Source organism: Pogoniulus pusillus, chromosome 13 (assembly GCF_015220805.1).
Source record: "Pogoniulus pusillus isolate bPogPus1 chromosome 13, bPogPus1.pri, whole genome shotgun sequence".
Classification (NCBI taxonomy): Eukaryota; Metazoa; Chordata; class Aves; order Piciformes; family Lybiidae; genus Pogoniulus; species Pogoniulus pusillus.
Window position 1 is genome coordinate 20,200,492 of NC_087276.1, and position 19,278 is coordinate 20,219,769.

General features: G+C 52.7%; 1 protein-coding gene across 6 annotated transcripts; it reads right to left on the bottom strand.

The window, feature by feature from the left end:
- Positions 1–717: 717 nt before the first annotated feature.
- Positions 718–19,075, bottom strand: SLC5A11 (solute carrier family 5 member 11). 6 transcript variants are annotated; one of them, XM_064153347.1, is made up of 16 exons: positions 18,924–19,075; positions 15,826–16,005; positions 14,171–14,242; positions 13,389–13,493; positions 13,107–13,166; positions 12,501–12,605; positions 10,019–10,124; positions 8,739–8,819; positions 7,859–8,064; positions 6,949–7,084; positions 5,967–6,074; positions 5,418–5,568; positions 4,690–4,858; positions 3,640–3,855; positions 2,240–2,402; positions 718–1,028 (listed from the first exon to the last, which is right to left on the bottom strand). In XM_064153347.1, exons 2-16 carry the CDS (start codon positions 15,958–15,960, stop codon positions 805–807), a joined length of 2,037 nt encoding a protein of 678 aa, XP_064009417.1. In that variant the 5' UTR covers positions 15,961–16,005; positions 18,924–19,075; the 3' UTR covers positions 718–804. The 6 variants fall into 6 exon arrangements, with proteins under 6 accessions (XP_064009417.1, XP_064009412.1, XP_064009416.1 ...); XM_064153343.1 differs by lacking the exon at positions 718–1,028 and adding an exon at positions 1,798–1,899 and having other exon boundaries at positions 18,924–18,973; XM_064153342.1 differs by lacking the exons at positions 15,826–16,005; positions 18,924–19,075 and adding an exon at positions 14,888–14,959.
- Between the last annotated feature and the right edge of the window lie 203 nt (positions 19,076–19,278).

The window sequence follows — 19,278 nt, forward strand, 5'->3', positions numbered from 1 at the left end:
AGCTGTAGCTTCAGCAGAGCAGAGTAGAGGAGGAAAGAACTTCCCTGGTCTTCTTCAGGCATCCCAAGATAACCAGAAAGGCTGCAGAGTGCCAGGCTCTCCTGAGGAGCCAAGGGAGTGTCACTGACTGCCTCCTCTTTTGCAGCACCTGGCCTGTTTGGGCTGATTTAGACCCTTCAGGTGGTCCTGATGAGTTTTGGGGTGGTTCCCGTGCTGGGTGCTGAAGCTGGTCAGGCTCAGCTCAGTGGCCAGCCCAGTGCAGGCAAGCCTGAAGACCTGGCAGCAGCGTTAATGAATCCATCAGCACTAATTTCACACAGGTTCTGCCCCCACCACCAACAGCACAAACAGACCCTGGTCTTCCTCTGGGCACTTGGAGATGTCACCCACCCCTCCAGGGCTGAGGAACTGAACCAAAGGGGAGCCAAGTGGTTGTAGGTGGTTATGGAGGCATAAATAAGGAAGAGAATGCAGATTTCCTGAACTCCAGGCAGTGCTCCAGCCCCAAAGAGCATCAGGAAATATTCCTCATAACCAGACAAGCCCTTTCCACCTAGCTGCCTTCCTTAGCTCTTACACCCACCGTGGTGGCACCATTTGGGGGCTGATGCTGATGAGCGCTCAGCACCTTCCCATGCTAGACCCCCATCAGAAATAAAGAAAGGATTAGGGAGGAGGCTCTGTCTTCTTAAATAAAGGAACAGAATTTAGAAAGCATTGAGATTTACATTAACCCTCTGCTAATTATTATTATTTACACCAGCTAAAATTAGTTGCTGTCAGGTGGAATGGAAGAGCCAACTGCTATGCAAAGTAGGCCCAGAGGAAGACCCCAGCACAGACACACAACACCAGGTTGACGTTCAGGATGTGCTTCACCAGGGGCTTCTCCTCCAGGGAAGCCAGGGGCAGCGGCTCGGCGGTAGCGGGCGCCGTGCTCTCGGCGCTGTCCTCTCTGCGCTCCATGCCGCAGAGCCACAGGAGGGCTGTCATCAGCTTGGAGCTCCTTTTGCTGCCGTCGGCTGCACCTGAAAAGAGAAGTCTGCAATGAGGATCAACCTCACCAACAAAACCAGTCCCAGGAGTGTGGCAGTGTGATCCTGTTCAAAGGGTTTGGATGCAAAAACACCCCCGTGGTCTTCACACAACTACACTTAGCTACACCGTGGGGGGAGGAAGCCCTTCAGTTAGTGTCCCTGGGGGCTGTAGCACCAATTCCATTCTTCCCTGCAGCTCTGAACTCAGCTTCTGCTCTTCTCAATGTTTTAAGGGACAGCAACAGCAGAGTAAGCCCAAAAGCTGAGCTGTAGCTGCATGGTGGCCATCAGCTGCCTCTTGCAAGTGGGTGCTCTGGTCTCTTCAGGGCTACTCCACAGCACACACGTGGAAACCACCTCTTCCCACCACTGGTGTGGTGCTGGGCTTAGACAACTGAAAGTTAGGAGGGCAGCACTCATGTACACCAAATGTGAGACTTCATAGATCCATAGAATGGATTGGGTTGGAAGGGAGCTTGAAGATCATCCAGTTCCAACCCCCCTGCCATGGGCAGGGACACCTCCCACTAAACCAGGTTGTTCAAAGCCTCAAACTGACTTTGCAGCAGTTGGGAGTGCTGCACCGGAACTCTTCACCTCACTGATCTTCTCAGCAGCTTTTTTAGCTCAGAGGATTAGGCAGTGACATAAAGAGTGCCCCCGGCCTGGCAGAGCTAAGGGATGGCACAACCAAGTGATGGCAATCACGGCTGGAGAACGCAGGACAAGTGGCTACGTGTTTGTACCTAAACACCGACAAGCACAACTTTTAAATAATGTAAATCCTCCTTCACTGATCTGTCAAGAACTCCGCCCAGGGCTCTGGGATCTCCCTGCTGCTAGAGTCGACCAGAAACCATCACTGAAAAACAGAAATGGAATTTCATGAACATAATTGTGGGAGTTTTTTGCCTCCACCCTCCCCTTTCTCAGCCGGTGCGTGCAGCACCAGTAGTGACTGGCATGGCTCTCTGTGTCCCATCCAGCTCCTCCTGGATTTCAAGCACATGTAAATGCCATCAAGAGGTGGAAAAGAAGTTAAACTGCTGCCTTAGGTACCACTGCCAGGTCACCACCTCTTAGCATGCCCTCAAGTTACATCCAGAGGAAGTGGCTGTAACAATTCTTTGTCTTCAAAGCCTTTGGGTAGTGCCTAGGGTGGTTAGGTGTGGGTAGGACTGAGGAGCACTTGGAGCACTTACATTTCTTATCTTCTGAATTATTTTCAGAAGCAAGGCTTAGATCAAGCTGGAGAGCTGGGCACTCAGCTTCACATGCTCCTTTGGCAGCATCTGGGCAAGGGCTGACTGCGAGGTCTTTCTTGGCTGGTAGATCCCCGCGTGTGAACCAGGTAAGGCGACTTATCTGACGGCATGAAGAGCGGTGTTAAAGAGAGCTGCTTGCATGCTGGTTTAAAGGACTGTCTGAGCTGCAGAGCAGCCTGCAGAGAGAGCAGCTAGAAGGGCCAAAATCTGTTCCACTGCTCTCCTGGAGCAGGTGAACAGCCAAGGGCTCAGCTGGTAGCTACCAAAGGAGTGGCTACTATCGGTGTGTTGGGTTTAGCTTTGTCTGTAGCACCACAGCTGTTGCTACAGCCACACTCTCTGAAGGATGCCATTCTAAAAGGTCTTTTCCAACCCAAATGATTCTATAGTTGTAAGGTTCTTCTCATGTTGTCACTGAGGAGGAGACGGTTCTGCGTGAGACCATCCCTGGATGCTGACTGAGAGTGGGTCAGTGTGAAGGCAGAAAAAAGAAGGGAAACTGGCCAAGAAGGAATGATTCGAAGACCTGAGGCTGTTGAGAGGAGACAGGCAGGTGATAGGATAATGGCCTTCAAATATGTAAAACACTATTAAAGAGGAAGGATCTCAGTGTCAACAGTAGGGTGGACAGAAAGGGATGAGCACAACATGAAGCTGGAAAAGTTCAGGTAGAGGATGAAGCCAAAGTGCTGGCAGGAAGACAGGGGAGCTCTGGAAGCAAACAGACAGCTCCCTTGGGCATCCTCCCTCTCTGGGCATTTCTAAGCATGAGTTCACCACGTCCTTCAGAAAGGTCTCAGGTTAGTCCTGTCTTGAAGGAAGAGAAGGCTGTTGGCTGCTGATTCCTGGAGGTCCCTCTGGCCCTCCTTTTGCTGTAGCCTCAGGATATCTACTGAAAAGAGTCCAACTGTTCCAGGGGAAGTGTGCTCTCTGCCCTTGGTTGCTCTTTTCCACGAGGAAAAATGGTTCCTCGCTAAATCAGTAAGAGAGTTGGTACAGATGACTCAGAAGCTGGAATTTCTTGGAAAACAGAGGGGGAAAGCTAATTTGCCTTGGACTAAAACAGACAAGGCTGAACTTAAGAACACCTTGTTGTAGCATCTACTGTCGATCAGTTTCCCGGGTGGGGACTCTGGATTTAAGGGACCCAAATGTTAAATGGCAGCAGGATGCTGGAGCAGAGGAGGGTCTGCTGTTAGAGGTGACCACAAATCAAGAACGAATGGAAACCTCCACTTCCAGCTTCTGTATCCCCACGGCATTCCCGCAGGCTGCAGTGTGGGGGCAGCCTGGAAAGCCTGCACCAGTGCCAAAAGAAACCTGAAGTGGGGACGCACCATTTCTTCCGAGGGGGGCTCTGTCAGCAGGCTGACCACCAGCACGGTGAGCGTGGAGATGGTGGCCAGGACCATGGAGAAGTAGAGGTAGTGCATGTACTTCACCACCCCCGGGCGCAGGTCAGGCTCATCGCACCGCGGCTCTGGGTAGATGAAGTCCAGCACCAGCCGAACGACACCCAGCAGCAGCCCAGTTACTAGGCCCCAGAAGGCACCCTGGAAAGGAAGGATGTTTTTAAATGGAGCAAGAAGGAAGCATCCACCCAGAAGGCAGGGCTATGCTCGTGTTCCTGGGCTGCAAGCTGGCCAGGCTGTGCTCTCACTAGGTTTTTTGGTGGGTTCCTTTTCCTCTCTTTTCTCCTCACACTATCTAGGTCTGCCAGCACTCTTACAGCAGCCTGGAACCTCTCTGTCCTCTGTGGAGTCAAGTGGGTCTTTAATTTTGGTGGTGTCTCCTCCGTAAGTCTGGAGGAGAGGGATAACATCTTCTGCCAAAACACCATAAAGAGAGATGTTTGTGTACCAATAGCTGGCTTAACCCTGGGGGCTAGCCACTGTCCTCTGCCTAACCAATGCCTGGTTTGGGAAGTCTGTCACCCTGTGGAGAACTGGAAGTTTAGGACTTCTGATGCCATTTGGTCTGGTCACTGTCTGTGCTCACTCTGCCTTCTTCAGCCCCCTGGCTCCAAGCAGTAAATAAGGTGATGGCTAATGAACACCTAGTAGGCTTCAGGAGTTGTCAGGGACACCCTGGAATGGAGTGATGCATCCCTCTGATTCCTGAACCCGTTCTAGTTGCAGATGTCCCTGCTCACTGCAGGGGGGCTGGACTAGATGACCCTGAAAGGTCCCTCCCCACCCAAACCAGTCTGTGGCTCTGTGAAATACCAGTGGAGCCTTTGAAAACCATCTGGTGATGAGTTGGGCAGAGCCCTGGGTGAGTTCGTTCTCCCCAGCACCACAAGAGGCAGCAGAACCTGGAGTGGTGGTGAACTGCAGGACTCTAGTGAGGACAGCAAGGCCACAGAGGTGACAGTGCTAAGTCCTTACCTTTTCATTTGCTCTTCTCCAGAAGCAGCCCAGTATAAACACCACTGCCACAGGGGGCTGCAGGTAGGAGCTGATGGACTGCATGTAGATAAAGAGCTGCCCACCCTGGCCAGCCTGCACCACGGGGATCCACAGGATGGAGATCACAGTGAGAAGCAGCACAAACGCCCTGTGCAAGAAAAAGATGCTGGGACATTATTCTTTCCAACCACTCAGCTAGCAAGACTCCACCTGTTACTGTTAGCTTGGGCCATTCTTTCCCAGCTGCTCAGCTTGCACGACTCCACCTGAGATCTTTCCTCACCATAAGGCCCTGCTCCAGCCCCCCCGCCCCCAAACCTGTGCAGTATGAAGATACATCTGCAGAGGGGCAAGCAGGCTGTGAGGTGTGCTCAGATGTGTGCTCCAGCACTCAGAATACGACATGATGTTGTAGAATCATAGAATGCATTGGGTTGGAAGGAGCTTTTGGAGGTCATATTGTCCAAACCTGTGCAGTCAGTAGGGACATCCCCAACTATACCAGGTTGCTCAGAGCCCCATGAAGCCTGATCTTGAATGTCTCCAGGGATGGGGTCTACTAACTCCCTGGGCAACCCTTTCCAGTGTCTCACCACCCTCACAGCAAAGAACTTCATGCTAATGTCCAATCTGAGTCTACCCTGCTCTAGTTTCACACCAGTGCCCCTTGCCCTAGCACTGCATGTCCACATCCCAGTTCTCCAGACCTGCCAATGATCATCAGTTCCCACTCGGAGCACCGAGGACGGAAGTGTTTCCAGAGGTCCATGGTGAAGATGGTGCTGGCACTATTAAAGATGGAAGTCAGGGAGGACATGAGAGCTGCTATCATCACTGACATCATCAGGCCCCTGAGTCCTGGGAACAGAAGTAGAAGGACAGGCACCCTGAGGAATCCCCCAAGGACCCCACTGCAGGATGTCCTCAAACTCTAAAGTGGAGCAGGTTTATCAAAGTGTCTTTAGCCCCACTTCTAAACTGGCAGAGACAGGGAGGTGCCAACACTTGATCCTCAGTGTTAAACATCCGTGGTTTATCTCTTACCCAAATCTGACCACATTAGACCTCTGGATACTGGATCATCACCCATCTCTCCTATCACATAATATCCCTTACTGCTGCCTCACCAAGCCCAGCACAAACCCCTCTGAGCTTGTAGTTTCAGGGGATTTTCCTCTCTGAACCTCTCTCCTGGGCTCCTTTTGGCTTCTGTGTCTCATACTCATCGGTGGCAGCACCAGGACTGAGCTCCTTACCTACAGGCAGCAGTTCTAGGACCAGCTTGGGATAAGCAATATCAGAACAGCCAGATGGGTTGCCACAGATTTTCTGGCAGGATTCTGCATCTGCACAAGCCACCAAATCTAGAAGAAGCAAGAGGGGAATGAGAGGCAGAACTCCAGAGCCACAATAAAGCAGTCAGTCTGAGCAAGTGTCACAAACTGCTTCCTGAGTGAAGACCTGGGAAGTTCCCAGCACATGGCCAAAGACTGTCCCAGCACAGTAAGAAAGGGCAGCACTGGGCTTCCCTGCTTCCCCTCGTTCTCCTCCATGCACAAGATCTGATCAGATAAGGTCCTGACCTGCCTTGCAGGTCACATTCTTCTCTCAGCATTGTTCAGCGGAGGACTAAGGCTCTCCACCCATCTCTGGCACAGCTCCTTGTGGACAAGCACATCCACACATCCTCACCCAGGGAGCAGTTTACAACACTCAGAATGGTAGGTGAGGATTTCTCCCAGTGCCTCAAACCTGGCCACTGCAACAGGTTGCCCAGGGAGGTGGTCAAAGCCCCATCCCTGGAAATCTTCAAAGTCAGGCTCCACAAGGCCTTGAGCAACCTGATCTAGTGGAGGGTGTCCCTGCTGAGTGCAGGGAGGTTGGACTAGATCATCTTTGGAGGTCTCTTCCAACCCAAACCATTCTATGAGTCCACGGTGAGAGCCTACATGCATGGCCAAAACACTTAGGAACTGCAGAGGGCAAGCTCAGGATGATCAGCACCATGGCTGGGAGAAGAGCCCAACTGCTCTAGCACATGGAGTGGTGCATTGTGAAAGTCCTTGCCTGGGCTCTGCTGTCCCACAGCGCTCTCCAGCTTAACTGGAAGAAAATATCTTCATATGTTGGACATTTGATGTGTTTTAGCCTTTAAAATTCCTCACTGAAGGCTGTTCCAGCTCCACAGAGTGAGCACAACCAGTGATGAAGGGAACAGATCCTTCCTTCAGCACTTACCTGGGAAGAGAACCCTGCTGACCATGCCTGGCATCACCATGATAAAAAGGGGCAAAATTTTCAAGTAGGAGGTCATCAAGGAGCCTCCTTTTGCATGAGAGAGGTTTTTAGCAGCAAGAGACCTCTGAACGATGACCTAGGAATGAAGAAACATGTTTGGTCGTGTCAGCAGAGAGCAGCCAGCTGTGGGTGATGTGAGGCAGATTGCTTCATCCTCCTCTCAGCTACTGCAATCTTAGAAGGGTGAAGACAGAGCTTGGCTGTGGCTTTATAACTCTTGCTTCAAATTCCAAAAAGAAAGAAAAGAACTGAAGAGAAACACAGACATGGAAGGCACTGCTTGGGTCACCAGAGCTGGGCTTTGCTGTGTACTGCAGAAGCTCCTCCATAACTCATCAAACTCAGCCTTAGAATGTTCTGTTCTTCTGCTTATGGTAGGGATTTCCCTGAGCTCATGGCTTAGCCTGGCCAGGTCAGAAACTCTCCTGACAAAGCAGGGCAGGGATTGAAATCAGCAGAAGGAGTTAAATAAAGGAGCACTGCAGCAACATCAGGAGACTCACAGGGCTTCAGATGTGATAGCGTTACTGGGAGGAAGGGTAGTTGGACCCTGGGAAGTTCAAAGAGTGGTTCACAAGTAGTGAAAGGCTGAAGTTAAGAAAATACCCAGACACAACCCAGCTTTATCACCTGGGACTCATTCATGAACATGTTCTTACCCTTTCTTACATTGAAATGGCTCCCAAAGCTGAGTTGTGCTCACCAAGATTTGCCCTAAACCCAGGAGATTTTGCTAAACCCCCCCTGGAAGCAGCAAACCAGTTCAGGCTGCACTGCAAACCCCAGGTTTGGAATCGACCAACCAGTAGCATCCTCTTGAAACCAAACAGAGAAACCAGCAGTGCCCCACCTGATCCGTACACCAGTACCAGAGGGATGGGATGGTCATTCCCACCAGGACTCCTGGCCAGGGAAGGTCAGAGTGGACAGGGTCTCGGAAGATGTGGAAAGCATCTTCTCTTGGCAAGCCACAGCTGCTGTTCTCCTTGCGGATGCTGGGAATGGCATCGAAGTACTTTGCCTGCAAACCTTCAAGACCACCAACTTCAGTGAAGCCTGGAAGAGGTCATGAGAAGCAGTTAGCACATCTTCCCAGGCTGACACTCTGAGCTGCAGTCTCTGCTTTGCTGTGGGTGATCCTCCACAAGCACTCCTTAAAAATCACAACTCTAACATGGGGCTGGGGCAGCTTAGCTCTAAATCTGGTGGATGGAGAAGGTCTTGTTCCCCTGGAGTACTGCTCCAGAATGAATCCCCTTAGAGATTTCCCAGGGAGCACTCAAGCATTTTGACCCCGTGAAGGTCTAGTGTAAGGTCTGAACTAGTATGCCAAGAGGAGAGCATTGAAAGCAGTTCCCAGAACTGCTGGTTCTGAGAACTGTGATGGTCCAGAGAGACAGGGAACTGCTGGAGAGAGTCCAGCACAAATTACAGAGATGCTGAGGGGCCTGGAGCATCTTTGTGAGGAGGAAAAGGCTGAGAAGAGCAGCCTGAGAGGGGAGCTGCTCAATGCTCAGCAAGAGCTAAAGGGTGGAGGGCAAGCAGATGGGGCCAGGCTCTTGTCTGCCCAGGAGGTTCCATCCGAATAGGAAGAGAAACTTTGGTGTGAGAATGCTTGAGCAGGGGCTTGGACTGGGTGATCTCCAGAGGTCACTTCCAACCACATCATGCTGGGATTCAATGAAAATTTCTCTCAAGTTCCTTGTAGAAACCCCCAGGGAAACACTTACTGAAGACCATGAGAGTCAGAGCCCCAACTAGCATGATGAGAGTCTGCAGAGCATCCGTGTAGATCACAGCTGCCAGGCCACCTGAGGGAGCAGAGAAGCAGCAAATGGTGGGAAACTGGATAGGTCTTGTTGTTGCATCTCCCACTTTGCAGCAGTTCCTAGGCAGCAGCAGACCCCCACGGCCAGCAGGCTGCTGTGCTCTGACCGTGTTGGGGGCAGTTCAGCCAATTCTGTGCATGACACTTTGGCTGAAATGTCTCACCCTAGTGAGTCACCATTTTTGTCCCTCAGATGCCAAAGTCCAGCAGAGTTACTTCTATGGGAAAGAGATGGAAAAGCTCCAAAACAAATCCCAAACTGAATAAAGAGGAGAAGGAAAAGAGAGGGGGGGATGCAACATGAGTCGAGGTAAGCACTGGGAAAGGAGCAACCTTTATGGATTTGGGATTTGCTGCTTTTTTCCACTTGGCCACTCAGGAGCCCTGAAAGGGCATCCAAGGCTGAGGCTGCTTTCCGCATTACACACCTCATTGTGATGTAAATCCCTCACAGCTCCACAAAGCCCAGGGGGAAAATGGATTGGGCAAATGCCCCAAGCATAGCTTCTCCTTAAAGCAGAACCAACCTGCAGTGTGCCCTCAGGGCCAAGAAGGCCACTGATCTCTTGGGGTGCATACAGAAGAGTGTGGCCAGCAGGTCCAAGGAGGTTCTCCTCACCCTCTACTCTGCCCTGGTGAGGCCACAGCTGGAGGAGTGGGTCCAGTCCTGGGATCCACAGTTCAAGAGGAACGGGGAACTACTGGAGAGAGTCCAGTGGAGGCTACAGAGCTGCTGAGAGGCCTGAAGCATCTCTGTAAGGAGGAAAGGCTGAGAGCCCTGGGGCGGTTGAGCCTGGAGAAGAGCAGCCCCAGAGGGGAACTGATCCATGCTCAGCAAGAGCTGAAGGGTAAGGGCAGGAGGATGGGCCCAGACTCTTGTCAGTGGTGCCCAGCAACCAAAGGGCAGTGGCCACAAACTGGAATCGAGAAGGTTCCACCTGATCATGAGGAGGAAATTCTTTGGTATGAGGGTGCTGGAGGCCTGGAACAGGCTGCCCAGAGAAGTTGTGGAGTCTCCTCTGGAGAGCTTCCAAACCCAGCTGGCCATCATGATGCTGGGCAAGCTGCTGTGAGTACCCCTGCTTGAGCAGGTGTTTTGGACTGGATGATGCTCAGAGGTGACTTCCACCCTCCAGCATGCTGGGAACCTAGGATTCTGTGCTCTGAAGCTCAGCCACATACCTGACACAGTGTAGACAGCTGTGATGGCCAGCAGCCCAGCCACCGCGATGTAGAGGTCCCAGTGTAAGGCCTGCTGAATGAAGAGGGCCCCAGCGTACATGTCCACCTAGAGGAGAGGGACACTTAGCCCAGGGGTAAGGCTCCTGAACCTCTCAAAGCTGGCAGCACAAACACTGAGCTGATCAAGCTGCCTTCTTCAGTGGGACCAGATGGTTTGCAACTGCTTGTGACTGCCTAGCTCCTGAGAGCATCTTCTTCGGATGCAGATCCCTCTGAAGCCCAGCTTGCTCTGCCCTGCGTTAGGACCAGCCTCAGTTCACTAGTTAGGCAGTTTGCTGATGCTGGGGGGCATTGAAGGAGCTGTCCCATCGATTGGGAAGCACACACAACCCTCCGAAGATGCCATCTGATGGGAGCTTATCTCCAGGAGCTGGGTGGGGAAAGCTGTGCTAACCCCTGGACCTGACCACCTGAAGTGCAAACCTCCCCAGGTGCCTCAGCCAGCTGTACTGTGAATTCCTCCTGCTGACACCAGATAAGAAGAGCGTCCTGAGTCCTGGGACCCAGCCCTGAGCAACCTGTTCTGCAGCCACCTGCAATGGTTTAGTGGAGCATTAGGACAGGGAAACTGCAGACAGAATTTAGAGAGAAGGAAGAATTTGGTCGTGCCAAGGGTGGTGAGACGCAAGCCCAGGCTGCCCAGGGAGGTGGGAGATGCCCCATCCATGGAACACTTCAGGTCAGGTCATCTGGGGCTCTGAGCAACCTGCTCTGGGTGCAGATGTCCCTGCTGAATGCAGCAGGGTTGCACTGGGTGACCTTCAAAGGTCCCTTCCCACTTAAAGCATCCCCTGATTCTCTGATAACCCAAACCCATGTCCCAGCAGTGGAGTTCCAGCACAAGTGTCACTGTCTGGGATCCCCTGAGGACACCATTTACTGCTGAGTCCTCTGCTCCTGGGTGAAAGTCTTGGCCAAGGCAGGGCAGCCCCTGGGGAATGCTGGTGCCACATCCTGCCCAGGCATGAGCAGCATCTCAGGTGCCGCTTTGGTGTCTCTTGCTCAGCAGTTGTTTAAAGCTGCAGTGAACTGCACTGCTCTCACCAAAGGCTTGGGGAAACTCATCCCTCAGCTGACCATCTCAGCTGCTGGGAGCAGAAGCTGAGCTCTGACTTTCTCTTTGGAGTTTTCTGCATTGAGAGAGATGAGTGAGGATGTCTCTGCTCACTGGACTTAATGACTTTTAAAGGTCTCTTCCTACCCAAACCAGTCTGTGGTTCTCTGACAGCTATTAAAGCATCCTGAATACAGGACAAGGGAAGGGTTCTTCTGCCCCTCTGCCCTGCTCTGCTGAGACCCCACCTGGAGCATTGTGTCCAGTTCTGGTGGCCCCAGCACCTGAAGGACATGGAACTGTTGGAGGGAGTCCAGAGGAGGCCACAAAGATGATCAGAGGACTGGAGAACCTCTGCAATACTTTGAGCTGGAAGAGGGGAGATTGAGACTGGAGATGAGGAAGAAATTCTCTACAGTGAGAGTGGTGAGACACTGGAACAGGTTGCCGAGGGAAGCTGTGGATGTCCCCTCCCTGGAGGTGTTGAAGGGCAGGGTGGATGAGGCCCTGAGCAGCCTGATCTAGTGGGAAGTGTTCCTGCCCACGGACACGCTTTGAGGCCTCTTCCACCCCAAAGCATTCTGTCAGTCTTTGATTCTGCCGTCAGCCATTTCCATCTAATGGTTGTTTTTTTCTAGAGGACAGCCTGAGCCTCACTCCTTGGTGCCTCCTGAACCCTGTGACTGGCATCCACCTGCAAGGGGAGGCAGGCAGCTGTGTGTCAGACAGCAGATGGGAGCCAGGGCCGTGGCTGCTCTGCCAGCTCCGTGCTCCGCTGCCTGGTTAACCTGCAGCCCGGAGGCCTTGCGCAAGCTGCGCGTGTTTGTTCCCAGCGCTGCGTCAGGCTGTGCAGGGCACCGCTGGACTCTTCACCTGCCCACATTCCAGCCCCTCTGCTCCTTCCATCCTGCACAGCCTTTGGGGCCTGCACAGGCAATAAACTTGAAGTCACAGAATTGGCTTGGGTTAGAAAAGCCCTCTGAGAGCATCGAGTCCAACCACCAACCCAACGCCACCATGGCCCCCAAACCATGGCCCCCAGTGCCATGGCCACACGTTTCTTCAACTCCTGCAGGGACAGGGACTTCACCACCTCCCTGGGCAGCCTGTTCCAATCCCTGACCGCTCTTGCAGCAAAGAATCTTTTCCTTATCTCCAACCTAACTCATCTGGCACCATTTCAAGGCCATTTCCTCTCCTTCTATTACTTGATCCTTGGGAGAAGAGACCAACCTCCTTTCACAGAGTTGCAGAGAGCAGTGAAGTCTCCTCTCAGGCTCCTCCTCTCCAGATTGAAGAACCCCAGTTGCATTTCTTAGCCTCATGTGTTTCCAAGTTCAACCTCTTCCCCCTTTGTTTCCTACTTACTGATATTTTGGTGAAGATGTAGATGAACAGGTAGAGAATTGCCAGGAAAATCTGAATTCTTTTGCCTCCAAAACGTCTCCTCAGGTACTCTGGCATGGTGGTGACCTACATGAGAGATGTAGTCAGAGAAGGTGGTACACAGTTTCTCCCTTGAATCACAGAAGACTTTCCCATCGAGTTGGTGTGGGTGGTTTGCACTGTTAGGAGGCCAGAAGGTCTCTGCTAATTGCATTGTGCTGGTCTTTAGTTCTCTCCTGCCCACCTGGGGCCAGCACAACAGCTTGGCAAGCGCTGACTTTGCTGCAGTGTCTGGCACAAAGCTCACTGTAAATTGTGATATGAGAGCCTCCATCCATCTCCTCAGAAGGTGGAGCAACTTTACTCCATTGCCAGGGGGAGAAGACCACTCTGAACCCCCCCACCCCTCAATGCAGTCCCCAGGCAGCAGCTCTCCTCCTCTTTCACCTAGGCCACCAGAGCAGCTGGGTGCACCCTGGCTCCTCCAGAAGCAGACCAGGTGCATCAGGAGCTGGTGAAGCCCAGAAGCCAAACAGGTGGTTTAAATACCAGCAGATCATCAACGAGCACAAGGTGCCATCCACTTACTCCTGCTGCTATGTAAATGGGAAGGAACAGCCAGGCCAGCACCAAAACAGAAAACATCCCCTGCAAAGCAAATGGAAAGGAGGGTCAGAGATGTTGGTCAAGGATGGCATCAAGTGGATGAATAGGGACACAGATACTGAGCTGTCTCTCAGAGACCTCAAAACCCCATCAGCTGCTATCTCATGCCTCAGAGCTGGAGCCTGTGGAGCTGCCAGACCCTGGTGGTGCTGGAGCTGCCCAGCCCAGCAGGGAGGTGCTGCAGGGCCCCCGTGCCACACTCACGTTCCACTCGTAGGCTGTTGCAGCGATTCCCGAGGCAGCTCCTGACCCGGCCAGGCCGATGAAGTGGCCACTTCCCACGTTGCTGGCAAACAGGGATGCACCCACCTGGAGAAAGATGGGAAATGGATCAGGCACCAGCTGTTGTTCTCAGGCTGGTGAGAGCACAGGGATGCTGTTCCCCTGCACATGATTATGGAGAACACAAAATCCTTGTAACCCTCTGCTGCCTTCTTCCTTTGCCTACAGGTTCATTGGCATCCTCTTTCATCATTCACTGCCTACTACTCATTTGTGGGCATATTTAGGGCTACCCTGCTTCCAAAACAGTGTCTAGATTTTTGTGGAGGAGCAGAGCAGAGGGTGGAAGTGATAAGCAGAAACATCAGCTCATCAGGCTCTTCTGCTAGTATCTACTGCATCACCAGCCCAGCCCAAATGAAACACCCCACCCAGCAGTCTGGGCACCACCCAGGTAGTTCCAGAGATCTCCAGATCACAGCATGCAGAACCACGCTGGTGGGATGGGTCTTGTAGGGCATAGGGCTTTGGCAAGTGACTTGCAGCTTGCTCCATGTCCTGGTCTCAATAAAACCAACTGTTGTAACCAGAACTTTGCAAACCAGGAAAGATTTGAGGTTGGTTTCAGTTTTGTATTTGGAGAAATAAGTTCTGCTTGAAGAGAAGCACATTGCAGTGCTGCTGGCAGCAGGGGCAGCCAGCAGTGTCACAGTGATCATACTTACAGGCCACCAAACCAACAGTGTCACAATAATGATACTTACAGGCCACCAAACCATCTGTCCTCCAGCTAGAAAGTAGCCTTTCACCGTGCTGCGCTGTGTCTTCCACATGGACTAGGAAACAGAACAGCAGAAGACAGTGAGCATTGCAGTGACTGTGCAGAGCATCATTAAGTGGTTTCCCCAGCAGAAGACTCTCTACTGTCAAGAAATGATTTCTGGAAGGGCCTGAAGCTGCTGCTGGGAAATCTTGGGGGATGAGAGAGCAGCAGACAAGGGTAACACCACCCAGTGCCATGAATCACACACAAAGTTTTCTATCATCTCAGCATCCTCATTAAATTATTTCTGGGAGAAGCAAACTAAATGACTTCAGAGTCAGGGGAAAAGCAAACAATTCTGGGCAAGAACAGTGGACAGTCCTAGTCATGAGGTGCAGCCAGAAGGGCTGGGCACTGTGGGTGTCACTCATTGCTCCTGCTCCTGGGAGGTTTCAGATGGCTTCATCTGGTACCATGGGAGTTGTGCACCGCCTCTGAATGGAGCAGCGACTCCTCTCTGCCTCATGACAGCCAGATTGTGTTTGTGCTGTCACAAAAGCCATTCCAAAAGGATGTCCTCCTGCCACACAAATAGCTTTGCTCATTTGTGGAACCTCCTGGCGAGAGCACTGCAGACAAGCACAGGTGATTTATAGCCTAGCAATTCCTTCCTGGATGAACAAAACATTATTATTAGCAATCTTTGTTCTCAGGCAACCTCTTCCTCACAAGAGTTCTCCAAATCTTGGCAAATGCTAGAGCTGAAAGCTCTCCTGGAGCAGTGAGGACACTTCCCTCAGGCTGAAGTGAGGAAAAGGACCTGTAAACTCCATCTTTCCACTTGTTCAGTTAACTCCAGTGAAGGGCAACCTGATTCAAGCCAAGATGAAATAACTGGAGGGCAAAGCAGCCATGTTTTTCAGTACAGCAGGACACGTGGAATCATAGAACCACAGAGTCATGAAAAGCCCTCTGGGATCATCCAATACAACCTTCCCACTAAACCATGTCCCCAGGTGCCATGCCCACACGTGTCTTGAACACCTCCAGCATGGTGACTCTACCACCTCCCTGGGCAGCCTGTTTCAGTTCCTGACCACTCTTGCAGCAAAAAAAAAATCCTCATCTCCTAAACCTCCCCTGGTGCAACCTGAAGAAAGCATGGCTTGAGGGGCCTGTGCTCCCCAAAACTTCAACCTGTGGAATGCAACAAGCCCCAGCACCGTAGAATCGCCTGCTTGGAAAAGATCATCGAGGCAAACTAGAGCCTAGCATCTCCCTGTATGCAGCTCTTAGATCATGGCCCTGAGCTCCTCATCCATATGACCCTTTAAGACCTCCAGGGGTAGAACTGCACTAACGCCCTAGGCAGCCTGAACAGTACCTGATGAGCCCTTTGGTGAAGAAGTTTTTTTTCATGCCCAACCTGAACCTCCCTTGGTGCAACTTAAGCCCATTTCCTCTTGTCCTTTCACACATTCCTTGAGAGAAGAGACCAACCCCCACCTCACTCCGACTTCCTTTCAGGGAGTTGTAGAGAGCTGTGAGGTTTCTCCTCAGCCTCCTTTTCTCCAGGCTGAACAGCCCCAGGTCCCTCAGCTGCTCCTCACCAGACTTGAGCTCTGCACGCAAAGGCTTTGAGCATTCTCTGCTTACCCAGAGCCCGACAGCGAGGACGAAGAGGAAGTAGAGCACCAGAACCACAATGTCAATGGTCTGCAGCGTCTGCTGGGGAAACACATCCCACGACGGCGGGGGCTCGGAGGAGGGCGTGCTGCTGGTGCTCTCCATGGTTTCTTCTGCAGGCTGACTGCTTCCCTGTCTTGTTGAATATATCTGTCAAAAGACGGGGTGCATGGTTAGTAGAGGAGGTGGCAGCACCATCATGATGTTGGCTGCTTCTTGAGTAACTCAGAGTTTGTCAGCTCAATGGCTCTGCTCATGGTGCCACTCATGCTGGAGTTCTGGAGAAGGCTCTTGGTGTTTGCCTTCATCCATGTCCCTCCTGCTGAGATGTGAAGATGCTGTCAGTGGGCATTTTCTAACTGGCAGAGGAATAGGCACTTTACAGAGGAGATGTGAATAGCTGAAGTAGCTAGAGGGAAGGACCAGGACATGGCACAGCCAGGGATGAGAGCCTGTGGATGCCAAGACAGCAGCACTGTGGGACTGGCCTTAGTGAAAGCTGCTGCCAAGAACCATGGCTGTGATGACCATCAGGATGTGAAGACACTGCTCCAGTGATGGTGCCATTTTCTTCCTTTGCCACAGCGAGAGCTCAGACCTGAGTGCAGAGAGATCTTGGGTCTCCTTTAGAGTAGGGTTGACTTCCCTCTCTACTCCCTTATCAGAAATGGAGGCTGGCAGCAAGCGAGGGGTGTCCCAAGGTGTCAGGCTGCTGCCCTTTGGCAGAAGGAGCAGGATAAAGTCCACATGAGCAGGCTGTTTGGCTGTTTGAACTAATGCAGTTCCTCCTCTTTTCCTTCTTCCTTCACCCAGGCTCAGCCCCACATTGAGAGCGGGGCAGAAGGTCAGTGGCAGCCCTGCTGCCACCTCAGGGTGCCCTTGAGTTGGTGGTGGCTGCCATCAGTCACCAGGATCTCTGGGCCTGTACCCTCACTGCCACAAAGAAGGTTCAGGGTGTTTTCTCTTACCCTGCTGAGCCAAGGAGATGGTTCCTCCAAAGAGGAGCAGAGCCGTCACTGCCCAGCCTTGGCACCACCTCACAGCCCTGGGTCCAGCCCTGGCATCACTGGGACGGCCAAGCTGGATGTCTGCTTGTCCTTGTCCTCCTCCTCCTCCTGCCTAAGCAGCTGGCCAGGTCCTTTGGCCTCTCTTGGACTTGAAAGGCAGCACTTATAGGCTCCCCCCTGCCAAAGCGCTGAGGAAGGTGGGGCGAAGGGTGCCCTGCAGCAGCCCGGGGCTCCTGGCGTGGGCGGTTGGACAACTAGCTGCAGAACAAGTTCTTCCTCTGCACGCCTGCAAAGCACAGCCCCAAACGGCTGTCCCATCCCTCAGCTGTCTGTTTCACAACCTCCAGAAGCTTCAGCCTCTTCTCCGTGTGTCCAGCTACAGCTGGAACCTGCACATAGCTCTCCTCTGGCCTCAAGACTTGTCCAAAGTGCTGCTTTTCTGCACCGGTGGCATCAGGCACCTTCTGCCCAGGTGTGTGGGCAAAGCCAAGAGGGGATGGAGTCACAAGCACCACGGTGATGGAGATGCAATGATCTCTCCTGATAGGTGGTATTCAAGAGGAAAAGCCCTCCCTGTGTCCCCACTACACCCAGTCCACAGACTGCTGGGTCTCACAAAAAGATCAGCCAATAAATAAGGAGTTTTCTGGTGCCAGGTCCCATCCCATCACCTGCTTTCCACAGCTGGAGTGGTGGCGTCCCAAGACATCAGAAACCTCCAGCACAAAAGCCAGAGATGGGACAGAGTCATGTTTGGGCTGAATGGCAGCAGTCACAGCACCAGGCAAGGACTGGTACCTTGGCAGAGTCCCTTTTGTGCCTTATAAAGCCCCCAAATTGCCCTCAAGTCCTCATTCCTCGGGACCTTCTGCCCAGCAGGGTCACAGGCCACTGTTGATGGAGTCAGTGCTCTTGCCCCTCATGAAGAGGTCTGCACTGTAGCTAAGTTTTTATGCTAACTAGGAGAAGAAAGATTGGGACTGGGACGTCAGCCTTGGGAAGTTGCTGATTCCGCTCTCACACCTCCTGCTTTCCCTTTCACATCTCTGACATTGCTGTTTCTTGTCACCCCAAAACATTTCCCATCTCCACGTCCATGGTGGGTGCTCAGCACCAGTGGCACAACCAGCCCTGTGAGCTCCACAGGCTCAGCCTCACGTCAGGTCCAGGAAAAGTTGAGTCTGGAGGTCTGGGGCAGAGCTCTGCAGAGATCTGTGGTGCCCATCAGGATACAAAGGAAATGTGGGATGGACTCTGAGGGAAATTCCCAGAGCTGGGAACGGGTGCTTGATTAGAGCCCCTTGTGCAGCTCCAGGAACCAGAGGTGAGCAGAGAGCATTAGACACAGCTGCTCTGATTTCATAGACTCAGAGAATGGTTTGGGTTGGAAGGGACCGTAAAGCTCATCCAGTTCCAACCACCTGCTGTAAGCAGGGACACCTCCCACTAGAGCAGGTTGTTCAAGGCCTCATATCAAGACCAGCCTGGTCTTGAACACCTCCAGGGAGGGGTCATCCATGACCTCCCTGGGCAACCTGTTCCACTGTCTCACCACCCCCTCTGCAAAGAATTTTTTCCTCATCTCCAGTCTCAATCTCCCCCCAGCCCAGCTCAAAGCCATTGCTCTCATCCTATCACAACAAGCCCTTGTAAAATCCTTTTCAGATCCCAGCCCTGCCACTGCCCAGTGGAAATTTTGCTCGCGTTGTGGATTCAGCTCACATCCCGCTCCCCCCCGGCTCCTGGCACGGGTGGCAGCGCTTTCCTGGCCAGAGATTGTGAGCAGGAACACCCGAGGCATTGAAATGCAGCCTCTGAAGCCAGCCCTTTATCAACGGCGCCGGCAGGGACGCAGCCCACGTGGGGCTCCAGCAACCCCTCGGCACCGCACCGCTCTCAATGCCTCCGCAGGGAGGAGGGCTTGAAAGCATCCCCAGGTCCACCCCCCTCTTGCGAACACCTCCACTCAGCCGTGCCACCACACAGTCCAGCAGCAGCCCCCAGCCCCGAGCCCACCACAGCTCCCCCCAGCTCCAGGGAGAAGCTTGAACGGGAACTTACTGCGCTCAGCTGGGTCTCATTCTGCTCCCCGCGCCGGGCACCACCAAGCCTCTGCCAACTGACAGGCAGCTTAAATATTGCCAGAGAACGGGGCTTTGCCAGCGGGGCTGTTACCGGTGTCACACGGGATGAGAAGGAATATTTATAGTCAAAGTTAAACTAATTGCCCGCAGTTAATCTTTGGGTCTCCGGTGGCTCTGGTGAGAAGAGCGTTATTGTCACTATCAAGGCTCAGGGGTCAAACTCCACAGAGTGCCAGTCCCTTAAGCAATCTGCACAGCTAGAGAAGGGACAAGGAACAATCAAACCCATCCGTGCCGATGGCCTCTGACAGCCCGTGACGCAGGGGGGAGCT

Coding starts and splice junctions, on each gene's coding strand:
- SLC5A11 (XM_064153347.1), bottom strand. CDS start 15,960: ATGGAGAGCACCAGCAGCACGCCCTCCTCCGAGCCCCCGCCGTCGTGG. Junction 14,243..15,825: donor TCCTCGCTGTCGGGCTCTGG/GTAAGCAGAGAA, acceptor TCTGTTTCCTAG/TCCATGTGGAAGACACAGCG. Junction 7,085..7,858: donor GGTACTGGTGTACGGATCAG/GTGGGGCACTGC, acceptor CTTCATTCCTAG/GTCATCGTTCAGAGGTCTCT.